Below are 13596 nucleotides of genomic sequence, written 5' to 3' on the forward strand. Positions count from 1 at the left end.
AGACGGGGTTTTGCCATGTTGGCCAGGTTGGTCTCAAACTCCTGACCTCAGGTGATCTGCCCATCAGGCAGGCTGCTTTCTAATTTCTATATTATTAAGAATCATCATCATTAATCCTAAACCAGGTATGTAGAATATGTAGAGTGTAGAATTTAAGCTTTATCTTAGTTCAGTTTCTACTCCAAAAGGAAAAATAGGTGTTTTTAATGTTTGAAGCTTATTCTCAAATTTACTACTACTTAATAAGTGCTGTTTTTATTATAATGCTTTGCACTGACATATATTCACTTGGTTCCTTTTTTCTTTTCATTTTTCCTATAACTGGAAATTTTTATTTTTAAATTTTTATATTTTTATATTTTAAATATGTATTTTTTTATATTTTAAAAAAAGACAATCAATTTCCCAACAGAGCATATTGATTAATGACAGCCCTCTTTAAGACTGCTTTTAAGAAATAATTATTTGCTAATTTATGAAGTAGAGCCTTAATTAAAAGTTTTAGACTATGAAATGTGATATAAAATAAACTGTCAACTATGTTGACTATAAGTGGGTGAAATTTAATCACATTTATAAAATTTTAATACTTTATTTTTGAATAGTGATTTTAATAGAAGGATCAATGATCTACTACCAACTTTATTATGGAACAGTAACATTTCCCCTTTTAACTTCTTATATGGTTTTGTTTTGGCTTTTTTTTTTAGAAACAGGGTCTGGACAGGTGAGGTGGTTCATGTGAGTAATCCTAGCACTTTGAGAGGCCGAAGTGAGAGGATTGCTTGAGCTCAGGAGTTCAAGACTAGCCTGGACAACGTAGTGAAACCCCAACTCTACAAAAAATGCAAAAATTAGCTGGGAGCGGTGGTGCACACCTGTAGTCCCAACTACTCTGGAGGCTGAGGTTAGGAGAATTGCTTGAACCCAGGAGGCAGAACTTGCAGTAAGCCAAGATTGTGTCACTCTACTCCAGCCTGGGTGACAGAGCGAGACCCTGTCTCAAAATAAATAAATAATAGAGAGACAGGGTCTCGCTCTGTGACCCAGGCTGGAGTGCTCATAGCTCCATAGCTCATAACATGATCATAGCTCACTGTCACTTCAACCTTTGGGCTCAAGCAGTTCTTCCACCTCAGCCTCTTGAGTAGTTACGACTACAGCCATGCCCCACCACACCTGGCTGATTTTTTTTTTTTTTTTTTTTTTTTTGAGACAGAGTGTCACTATGTCGCCCAGGCTGGAGTGCAGTGGCGCAATCTCGGCTCACTGCAGCCTCCGCCTCCCGGGATCAAGCAGTTCTCTGCCTCAGCCTCCCGAGTAGCTGGAATTACAGGCACCTGCCACCACGCCTGGCTAATTTTCTTATTTTTTAAGTAGAGACGGGGTTTCACCATCTTGGCCAGGCTGGTCCTGAACTCCTGACCTCGTGATCTACCCACCTCTGCCTCCCAAAGTACCGGGATTACAGACATGAGCCACCATGCCCGGCCCACACCTGGCTAAGTTTCTAAAAAATTTTTGTGGAGACAGAGTCTTACTATGTTGCTTGCTGTGGTCTTGAACTGCTGGCCTCAAGCAGTCCTCCTGCCTCAGCCTCCAGAATTGCTGGGATTGCAAGCATGAGCCACAGCATTTGGCCCTTGTTCACTTTTTACCTCATCCTGAATGAGTTGAAATTTGGGGTGAATTTAGTAATATAAACAAATGAGTCAGAATTTTATGTAAGATATTATTACATGGATAAGAGCAGTATCTGGGATAGGTACCCAGTAAACAAAGTTTGGTATTTATTTGTATATAGAATTTACATTGAATTTTTAATTAAGCAGTAGGCCACAAAAATTATATTTTCTGAAAAATGCCCTTACCAATAAAATCTCCATACCATCCTTCCAGTCCGGCTTGATTTTAAAGAGAGGTAAAATATATATATATATGCCTTTTTTTTTTTTTTTTTTTGGAGACGGCGTCTTGCTCTGTGGCCCAGGCTGGAGTGCAATGGCACGATCTCGGCTCACTGCAGCCTCCACTTCCCAGGTTCAAGTGATTCTCCTGTCTCAGCCTCCTGAGCAGCTGGGATTATAGGCACCCGCCACCATGCCCGGCTAAAATTTTTAAGCTTATTAACTGTCTGCTGATGGTTTTATTTAATTCCTGAATACACTAGAAAGACTTGGTTTTAGGCTTGCCACCTCTATGGAAATAATTTCCCTCAGGAAAGAAATAATTTTCTTTGTGTTGGGCTCTGCATTTAAGAAAACATTATTCTGTGGTTTTGAATTGGTGTTCAAAGCCTCCCATTTCTCTGTCTGAGCAGGTGGATTCAAATACCAGAGGATAAACCAACTGGCAGAGGACCTTGTAGTGTCAGCACTGGCCTTCTTCAGTTCTGTATTGTGGCATTACAGAGCCATTTCTTCTTTTTGGAATGTCCCAAGACAGCTAATTCAATTATAGATTAACATACAGAGCCAGCCACTGTTTATTGGATATATTACTTTACCCAGATAATTGGATAATAAAAATAGTTATCTTAATCTGTTGTTATAAGCTGAAGTGTCCTCCCTTTTTCCTCTCCATTTAAAACCTTTTATTTTTAGTACAAATTATATATATATACACACACACACACACACACACACAAATTTTTTTATATTTTTATTTTTATTTTTTGAGATGGAGTCTCACTCAGTCACCCAGTCTGGAGTACAGTAGCGCTATCTCAACTCACTGCAACCTCCGCCTCCCAGGTTCAGGCAGTTCTCCTGCCTCAGCCTCCCAAGTAGCTGGGATTACAGGTGCATGCCACCACACCTAGCCAATTTTTTTGTATTTTTAGTAGAGATGGGGTTTCACTGTATTAGCCAGGATGATCTCGATCTCCTGACCACATGATCTGCCCGCCTTGATCACCTAAAGTGTTGGGATTACAGGCGTGAGCCACCGCGCCTGGCCAATTTATACTTTCTTAAAAGTGTGTAAGTTCAGGCCAGATGCGTTGGTTCATACCTATAATCCCCAGCACTTTGGGAAGCTAAAGCAGGCAGATCACTTGAGTCCAGGAGTTCGAGACCAGCCCTGGGCAACATGGCAAAATCCCGTCTCCACAAAAAAAAACTGAAAAATTAGCCAGGCATGGTGGCGCGTGCCTGTAGTCCCCGGCTACTTGGGAGGCAGAGGTTGCAGTGAGCCCGGATCGTGCCAGTGTACCCCAGCCTGAATGACTGGGAGAGGGAGACCCTGTCTCAAGAAAAAAAATTTTTAAAAAAGTATAGTTCAGTGGACTTTAGTATATTCATAGAGTTGTGCAACCAACACCATAATCAATTTTAGAACAGTTCCATCACCCTAAAAAGAAACTTCATACCCATTACTAGTCACTCCTGTCTCTTCTCCATTTCCTTTCTCCATTTCCTTTCTCTCCCCTACAGGGAACCACTAGTGTTACTTTCTGTCTCTATAGATTTTCTCTGGACATTAATATGTATGGATATGTGATCTCTTAAACCTGGCCTCTTTAACTTAGACATAATATTTTTATGTTTTATCCATGTTGTGGCACATACCAGTACAGCTGTCCTCAGTATTCATGAGAGATTGGCTGTGAGACCTTCTGCAAATACTAAAATCCAAGGATGATCAAGTTCTGGATATAAAATGGTGTTTTTTCTTTTTATTATTATTATACTTTAAGTTCTAGGGTACATGTGCACAATGTGCAGGTTTGTTACATATGTATACATGTGCCATGTTGGTGTGCTGCACCCATTAATTCATCATTTACATTAGGTATTTCTCCCAATGCTATCCCTCCCCTCTCCCCCAACCCCATGATAGGCCCCAGTGTGTGATGTTCCCCACCCTGTGTCCAAGTGATCTCATTGTTCAGTTTCCATCTATGAGTGAGAACATGCGGTGTTTGGTTTTCTGTCCTTGGGATAGTTTGCTCAGAATGATGGTTTCCAGCTTCATCCATGACCCTACAAAGGACATGAACTCATCCTTTTTTATGGCTGCATAGTGTTCCATGGTGTATATATGCCACATTTTTTAATCCAGTCTGTCATTGATGGACATTTGGGTTGGTTCCAAGTCTTTGGTATTGTGAATAGTGCCGCAGTAAACATATGTGTGCATGTGTCTTTATAGCAGCATGACTTATAATCCTTTGGGTATACACCCAGTAATGGGATGGCTGGGTCAAATGGTATTTCTAGTTCTAGATCCTTGAGGAATCGCCACACTGTCTTCCACAATCATTGAACTAGTTTACGGTCCCACCAACAGTGTAAAAGTGTTCCTATTTCTCCACATCCTCTCCAGCATCTTTGTTTATACATAACCTACATGCATCCTCCAGTATACTTTAAATCTTTAGATTACTTATAATATATAATACAATGTGAATGCTATGTAAATAATTGTGATACTATATTGCTTAGGGAATAGTGACCCAAAAATGTCTGTATATGTTCAGTACAGATGCATTAAGAAAAGAATCAGAATATTTTTGATCTGCCATTGGTTGAATCCGTGGATGTGTAACCCAAGAATATGGAAGGCTGACTGTACTTCATTTCTTTTTGTTTGCAAATATATATTATAGTGTATATATACCATATTTTGTTTACACATTGGTACATTTGGGTTGGACGTTTGGGTTGTTTCTACTTTGGGGCTATTGTGAATAAGGGTGCTATGAACATTTGTGTACAAATTCCCATGTGAATATATGTTTTCATATCTCTTGGGAGTGGAATTGCTCAGTCACATGGTAGCTTTGTTTAGCCTTCTGAGGAACTGCTAGACATTTTTTTTTTTTTTTGAGGCGGAGTCTCGCTCTTATCGCACATCCTGGGGTGCAATGGCATGATCTTGGCTCACTGCAACCTCTGCCTCCCGAGTTCAAGCGATTCTTCTGCCTCATCTTCCCAAGTAGCTTGGATTACAGGTGCCCACCACCACACCCAGCAAATATTTTGTATTTTTTTTAATAGAGGCAGGATTTTGCTATGTTGGCCAGGCTGGTCTCAAACTCCTGACCTCAGGTGATCCACCCACCTTGGCCTCCCAAAGTGCTGGGATTATAGGCATGAGCCACCACGCCCAGCCTAATACAATTTAGAAGCATGTCTTTGAACAAAATTAAAAGTTTTGGCCTAAAGAAAGTAAATTTTGTTTACCTGCAATATTCAAACGTGAAACATTTCATCAGTGCCAGACAGAGGAGATGTTACGAACGTGAGATAATTTACTAGCATACAAATATTAACGCAATAATTGCTTTTTCAAGATTTGGATTAAGCAGTAAAGTAGAGCTGGGGGAAAGTGGAGTAGGGTTTGCACCGTGACCTTTCGTCACCCATCTGTATGCTGCTTAGAGTTTTTACAGGGAGGAATGGAGACAGTGGGACCCTGAGTGGAAGATAGGAGGCAGGATCTAGTGGGGAAGAAAAAGTGAAACCAGGAGAAAAGGAGAAGAAAAATGCAGAAATGGTCTGTGTTTCAGAGAAGTCTCCTAGCATCACCTTCCCTGTGAGTGAGTGAAAATGTCTATTGCATTTTCTGTATTAGGCCATTCTTGCATTGCTGTAACAGAATACCCAAGACTGGATAATTTATAAAGAAAAGAGATTTAATTGGCTCATGGTTCTGCAGGCTGTACGGTATGATACTGGCATCTGCTCAGCTTCTGGAGAGGCCACAGGAAACTCAGTCATGGTGGAAGCACGTCACATGGCAAAAGCAGGAGTGAGAGAGCGAGGCAGGACATGCTACACACTTTTAAACGACTAGATGGCAGGAGAACTCACTCACTATCGTGAGGACAGTACCCAGAGGGATGGTGCTAATTCATGAGAGTTCCAACCCGTGATCAAATCACCTCTCACCAGGCCTCACCTCCAACACTGGGGATTACATTTCAATATGAGATTTTGGTGAGGACACACATCCAAACCATATCACATTTGATCACAGTTTCTTCCTAATGTGTAGTTTATATTTTAACAGAAGAATTTTGTGCCTTGAAGTCACTAACATCTTCATCAGTAAGTTTTCGTTCTGTTGATATCTCTTAAAGGAGTTGTAGTCGTTCACAAAAAAATCATGTAAAGATGAAATGATACTTTGAAATTATCACAGAATTGATAATGCCCTTCTTGGGGTTGGATCACTTTATAAAAAGCATATAGTGCATTTCCCCTTGTCGACTGCATTAATCAGTGCCATCATCAGTTTAAGTTTGCATGTTGCATATTCAGTCTCACCATTTTGGGAAGCTTTTGTGACTAGAACCCTAACAGGGTCATATTGTTAACTTACTTAAAGCATTAAATCGTTGGTGATCATCTCCCTGTCAAAGGTGTATGTTTTTAATGAACATCTACAAATTTAGATATAATTGATTTATTATTATGCTTATCACTGAAATGCCTGATAAGATGAAATGCAGATTAAGTCCTCCATTTGTTTGACAGAGCAGGAGAGGAAAAGAAGATATGAGAAATGGTAGGGGGTGGAGGGAGGGAAGGAAGGAGCAAAAGACTAAAATAATAGGCTACTGTGCCTTATGACTCTACATAGGTTTGTCTCAGTCTTGGGGGCCAATTAGGAAGTGGATCCATGGACTTCTGGCTTTTTGCCCACTGCAGTTTTAACTTGACCCACAAATGCAAACAAACATCCTAATCACTTGACCTCTTTGGTCAAGTATGTGCCTTGCCATTTCCTTCCAAGAAAGCTGTGATGTTCTATCCCTTATTTCTCTGCATTCAGACTTGCTGTAAATTCTCTCCCACACATCCTTTTGAAGGAGAATTGCTGGACCAGAGCCAGTTTTTTCAGATCTTGTGCTGCAGCTCAGCGCATAGTCTGTAATGAGACATATCCCCAATCCTATGTGACATAAAGGCGATCTACTCACTTCTAGAATCCTTTGTTTCAAATACAGATGGTTAGACAGAAGATTTAATTGGAAAGTCACTCAATGTTTAGAATAAGTAGGAGGAGGAGAACTCCTTTCTGTAGATCTCTACACAGAATTGCTATTCAAGTCAGATAATCAAATATATATCCTCAAAGAAAGTAACATCTCTATGCGCAAATATCTATCCTCAAAGAACGTAACATCTCTGTGCGGGCTGTGTTAGGTGCTCCTTCTCAGTGGTCTCACAATACCCTGTACACATGCCTCTATTGTATTTTCTAATTACCTGCCAATATGCCTTTTTCTTTTTTTTTCTTTTTTTTTTTTTTTCTTTTGAGATGGAACCTTGCTGTGTTGCCCATGCTGGAGTACAGTGGTGTGATCTCAGCTCACTGCAACCTCCACCTCCCGGGTTTAAATGATTCTCCTGCCTCAGCCTCCTAAATAGCTGGGACTACAGGTGCCTGCTACCACACTCAGCTAATTTTTGTATTTTTAGTAGAGACAAGGTTTCTCCCTGTTGGCCGGCTGGTCTTGAATTCCTGACCTCAGGTGATCCACCCGCCTCAGCCTCCCAAAGTGCTGGGATTACAGGCGTGAGCCACCACGCCCAGCCTAATGTGCCTTTTTCTTTACCCGCATCCTCTATGCTAAACTTAAACTGTGAACTCTGAGAAGGAGGCTGAGTGTCTACCATTCTATTTGGCACATTGTAGATGCTGGAATAAATATTTGAGTGAATATATGAATGTTAAAAAGAGAGATAAGATTACCAAGTAATTTTCAATCCTGGTAGAACCTTTAAAACCTGTTCTTCATTTGGCTTTGTCACCAACAATATTTTAGCACTAAAATGCAGATTTTAGTAATAAATTACATTCAAATTCACGTAGTACAGTTTAGTCAGTAAACTTTTGTTTCTCAAACTAGATCACGGCTTGAGTTCTAAAAATGAACTAGAATTTGAATGGTCTATTTTTATGGACCTTCTTAGTGATATCCCGCACCACCACCCAGCAATCCTCTTAGCTGCTTTGTCAGTCTTAAGCACACCCTATTCACTTTGCATAACTACACTGAGTCTCTGTGATGTGCACGCAGGCACTATAACAGGAACATGTGGCCAGACGTGGTGGCTCATGCCTGTAATCCTAGCACTTTGGGAGGCTGAGGAGAGTGGATCACGAGGTCAGGAGTTCAAGACCAGCCTGGCCAACATGGAGAAACCCCATCTCTACTAAAAACTCAAAATTAGCCAGGTGTGGTGGCACATGCCTGTAATCCCAGCTACTCGGGAAGCTGAGGCAGGAGAATTGCTTAAACCCAGTAGGCGGAGGTTGTGGTGAGCCAAGATCGCACCATCGCACTCCAGCCTGGGCAACAAGAGTGAAACTCCGTCCCCATCCCCTACCCGCCCCCCAAAAAAAGGAGCATGTGATTTAAGAGGAGAGCAAGGCATATAAATAAAGGATTATAATATAATAAGAGCTACCATCGAAGATTGTGCAGTGTGAAATGTAAATCTAAGGGAAGGCTGTTAGAGAAAGTTTCTCTGAGAAAGTAACGTTTGGGCCTAGTCTTAAAGAGTGAGGGGTTCAGATGTGAGGAAAGGAGATAAACATAACAAGAAAGGGAAACAACGTGGGAAAAACCCAGAAGCATGCAGATACAGAAATGGGAAGTATGTGTAACGGGGAGTGTTGGAAGATGAGGCTAAAGGGAGAAGGCAGACCTGAGTGGATGCCTGAAAGGCGTTTGGAATTTAATGTGTAGCCCCAAAGCGGGAAGTCATTGGAATATTTTAGACAGAGGAAGGACATGTCCTCTCTCTCTTCTCTGTCCATGTCTTCCCTTTAGAGATTTTCCCTTTAGAGACCTTGTTTTTCCCTATTGTCACTACTACTTTCTCTGCTAATGTTTTGTACCTACTTCCCTGCCAAGCTAATTTATTTGATTAGAGTAAAATGGTCTTAGGTTGCAGTTCAGAACATCCTAAAAATCAGGAAGTTTGTGTCTCCTACCCCCTGATCACAGTACATTGTGACCCTGATTGCATTTTGTTGCTTGAGAAATTGACGACAGACCATGATCATCTTATTCCACTCTTATTGTTAAAAAGAAAAAAGAATGACACCTTCGTATATAAAAAGAATTCCATATATTCTGCTAGATTGCCAAAATGAGGGTGGACATGAAAGCAACTTAATCTGTACACTTAAGACTTTCTTAATATTTTGTGTTTAACCCTTTTTAGGCTTTTCATTTTCTGGGCCTAGATTATAAATGAGCACACAAGTCTTGAAGTCAGGAGAGCTTCTTTTCTATGGAGCTGCTAAAATGCTCCTGGCAATTGTTCTTTTCATTTTTGACCCATTGCAGTGCATCCACAATTGTATGGTTGTTTGTGCAACATCATCTTAGCCAGTCTCATAATAAACCATTCTTTGGAATTTTACAAAGATGTCATTCTTGGCACCTAAACAGAGAATCATTTGTGCCTAACCAATCATTTTCCATTTATAAATCCTGTTCAATTAGAAAGTAGTTTATGAACAGCGCCCTGTTTTTTTAAATGTAATTTGAAATAGCAGGTGGCAGACTTGCATTTTCTATTACCTGGATATCTCAAGCCTTTATGCTTACTCATTGACACAGGTCTGCTAGTGAAGCCAACTGTAGAAGGTGTGGGAGGCAAGCAAGCCTGGGGGAACCAGGGCTCATTTGGTTCATTGCCGCCACCTGCTGGGGCTTGGTTGCTGGAATGGAAAGGCTGTCCGAGAGAGCTGTAAGCCATCCTGGAGGAACCTCTGTGTAGTTCCAGTACTAATCAGCTATTATGTTTCTAGGTGACAACCTACCCGTAACTGAAAGGACTTTATGAACTCTAGAGCATTGTATCAGTCAGTGTAAAGTGGCATTAGATTATGTTGGTAGCACGTAATCTCCAGCAATTATGAGACTCAGAGAACAAAGCAACACACTAAAGACTCAAAAGATCTTAGAGTATCAGAACTGGAAGAACCTTAAGCCAGATGTGGTGGAACTTTAGTATATAGTTACATGAGTCACCTAGGCACTTGTTAAAATGCAGATTCCTGGGCCTAACCCAAGAGACTTTGACTCAGTAGGCCCAAGCTCGGTCTTATTTAGCAAGCTCCCCACAAGGTTCTGATGCAGGTAGTCTAGCACCATGCTAGAGAAGAGCACTACCTTAAATATATGGACAAGAACTTCTCAGCCATTTTTCTTATTAATGCCTCATTTCAATCAGTAAGAAAAACTACGTCTTCCATCAATGGGATGAGTCATCATCATACCATAACTGGTTCTTTGAAGCACACGCACACAAATTATTGTTGGATTGTTTTGTTCTGCAACAACAACAAAAGAGTCGTTTTTAAATAATTATCTTGGCCGGGCGCGGTGGCTCAGGCCTGTAATCCCAGCACTTTGGGAGGGCGAAGTGGGTGGATCACCTGAGGACAGGAGTTTGAGACCAGCCTGGCCAGCATGGTGAAACCCTATCTCTACTAAAAATACAAAAAATTAGCTGGGTATGGTGGCATGCACCTGTAATCTCAGCTACTCAGGTGGCTGAGGCAGGAGAATCGCTTGAACCCGGGAGGCAAAGGTTGCATTGAGCCGAGATCATGCCACTGCACTCCAGCCTGGGCAATAAGAGCAAAACTCCGTCTCAAAATAATAGTAATTATTATTATTATCTTTCTTCTCTGAGAAGGAAATTTTGTAATTTATATTGGTCAGCTTATTGTAGAATGCTTTTTGGCCTTCAGCATTGGCAAGCAAAGGTGGAATTTCGTATTACACTTAAATAGCCATCATTTCCATGACCATAGTAATCGCTTAGTAAATGTTTATTGAATTTTTAGGGACCTAAAACACCATACTACAGACTGTTTTCTTTGGAGAAGCCAAACACAAAGCTGCATCCCTGATAGTTTTGGGGGATGTCTTATCACTTTTTTTTTTAGACAGAGTTTCGTTCTTACTGCCCAGGCTGGAGTGCAATGGCACAATCTCGGCTCACTGCAATTTCTGGGTTCAAGCGATTCTCCTGCCTCAGCCTCTCTAGTAGCTGGGATTACAGGTCCCTACCACCATGCCTGGCTAATTTTTGTATTTTTAGTAGAGACGAGATTTCACCATGGTGGCCAGGTTGGTCCCGAACTCCTGACCTTAGGTGATCCGCCCACCTCAGCCTCCCAAAGTGTTGGGATTACAGGCGTGAGCCACCAAGCCCAGCCTTATTATCACTTCTTATTCCCTTATCTGTGTTGGCAAGCTTGGATAAAGTACAAATAGTAGTAAATACATAACAGTTCTCCTTCTTACATAGGAAAAACTAAGTGGGTGGCCTAATAACAAATTTGAGAACTCATCTGAGAACTGAGAATTCTGAATACCTGTCATATGCTTTCTTGATAGAATATTCTCAAAAATGTTACTCATTTTTTATATATGTTACTGCTCCTGAAACTACTGGTTTCAATCTGTGAACTGAGTCCGTTGAACTCAAGGGCAGATTACACTTGGTGTACTGTGTCACATTGAGTGAGGACCAGTAATTTTTTCGTGTATTTCATCTAGTGTTTTTTGTGGGGTTTTTTGTTGTCGTTGTTGTTTATTTTAGCTTTTAAGTTGTTGGCATTCAGGACTCTCAGCCCCTTTAATGCACATGATCATATATTTAGTGCAGTTATTTAGTGCATTTAGTGCAGTTATCATCGCACTGTAGAATCAAGAGGCAGTTTATTGAACCTCCTTATAGAGAAATCTTGCTGAGCTTTTAGGATCATACTTTTTATGACTTGCATATGTGTTTCGGCATATCACCTTATTTTAAGTTTTGTTCCCTGCCTTTATAATCTCATTTGTTAGGGGTTTTGTTTTTGTTTTAGGTGTACCTGAAGGAAATCTTAAAAGAAATTGGTGTTCAGAATGTAAAAGGGATCCACAAAAACACATGGGAGCTGAAGCCAGAGTACAGACACTATCAAGGAGAAGAAAAGAGTGACTGAGAAGCCTCCTAGTCAGCATGCTAGTGAAACAGCTAGCGGCGATGCTGTGCTACAGGCGCTGATACTGGAAGGCTTGAACACCGTATGTTAATAGGGGTTAAGTGACAATACTTTCATTTCTCTCGGTAAATTTTTTAAACCTGTAATTCTTGTAAAGTTTCTTAACTGTTTTTTTGAGGAGAAAGAACAAATTTATTTATAGACTTAACTTGTATTAAACCAGATTACTCACAATAGGAATAGGGGTTGGAGGATTAAGAGGGTTTTTCTTAAATATTAGCTTTTAATGTGTACAATTAGGAAATGTTTTTTAAATGAGAACTCTCTACCCTTGCTGGATCTGAGGAGCTGAGGTAATACAGATCCAAGGAGAATTGTATAGCAAGAAAAAAACAGTCAACTACGGAAACTCTTAAAAGGAATAAAAAGCCAAAGTTCCTTATTTTGAAATTGTCGAAGAACAAAGCGGTGTTTTTCTTTTAAACAGGTGATCATGTTTCGTGTTCATACTCAACGTTAATAAAAGGAGAGCATTTAAGTTTGTAGTGAAATGGCAGTGTTTGTGATTAGCTTGTTTTACCGTAGTGATACTGAGGTGAGAAATGTGCAGAATCATGGTCAATTGATGTTTCTTTTGTTTGCTTTTAAGATAATTAGAAGTAAAATATCTTTCCAAAATTTCAAGATATGTCTCCCCCAGTCAGATTATAAACTTCTCAAAACTGGCTTGCCCCCAGAATTTTATTGCTCACCCAGCAGACATGTATTGACCAATACATGGCAAATGATACCAGCAAATCAAAAGAGGGATGTAGGGGTCCAGTCGAGACAGAAAAGGTTAGTTTCAATTCCTGGGGCATTAAAATATTGCTTTTCTCTTTCTCTTCAATTAATTTTTTAATGAAAACAATACATGTATATGTTAGTTTTTTCTAGCACAAATTATTATATATTAAGCAATCCAAAATCATACCATCAAGACCATCAAACAAAAGAAGCTTAAGTAAACTAAGCACAGGGAAAAGTTGTTTTTCACTCATTCATTTTGTCAGCTGCTCCTGGATGCTGCAACCAAGAAGCAGCAAATGCTCAAGTTGCCATAGTGTTTGCAGGAAAAAAAGAGAAAAAATAATAAAAATAAACAAGGAGCAAATGCCAAAAATTGAAGAAAATGTTATATAATTAAAGCAAGGAGATATCTATCCATTGAGAAAAGCAATTTTTATATTATTTGCTGTTAGAAGCAAAGCTTTAGAATTCTGAGATTGTTACAGCACTAAGAAGATTTTTATTCTTGTGTACACACTGGAAAATACAATTCTGAGTAAGGAGGGTGTTCCCATTCCCCACCCCACCTCAAATTGTCTTATGTACAGGAACCAAATGCGGTATGCCCATTGCCTTCTAGCTCCTGATGACTGGAAGCTCGGTGTCAGGAAGCCCATGGATAATGGTCTGATAAATCTATATGGAACTGGGAATTCTGGATACCTGCTGTGTGCTTGGTTCATAGCATGGATCTTCCCCAAAACCTTTTATATATGTGGTACTGCCCTGAAACAGACTTGTGTCTCCTCTGCTGATGTCTTTTGTTTTGTGACAGTGCCTACCATATCGAATGAGGTG

General features: G+C 40.2%; 1 protein-coding gene across 2 annotated transcripts in view; it reads left to right on the forward strand.

The window, feature by feature from the left end:
- Positions 1-13298, forward strand: part of GTF2F2 (general transcription factor IIF subunit 2) — a 170336-nt gene extending 157038 nt beyond the window's left edge. The window contains exon 8 of one of the 2 annotated variants that reach the window (XM_025364650.1): positions 11831-13298. In XM_025364650.1, coding sequence (XP_025220435.1) covers positions 11831-11860 — 30 coding nt within the window. In that variant the 3' untranslated portion in view covers positions 11861-13298. The remainder of the gene's footprint in view (positions 1-11830) is intronic. The other variant, XM_025364649.1, reaches the window with a different exon arrangement.
- Positions 13299-13596: the final 298 nt, after the last annotated feature.

Source organism: Theropithecus gelada, chromosome 17 (genome assembly GCF_003255815.1).
Source record: "Theropithecus gelada isolate Dixy chromosome 17, Tgel_1.0, whole genome shotgun sequence".
In the NCBI taxonomy this organism is placed as follows: Eukaryota; Metazoa; Chordata; class Mammalia; order Primates; family Cercopithecidae; genus Theropithecus; species Theropithecus gelada.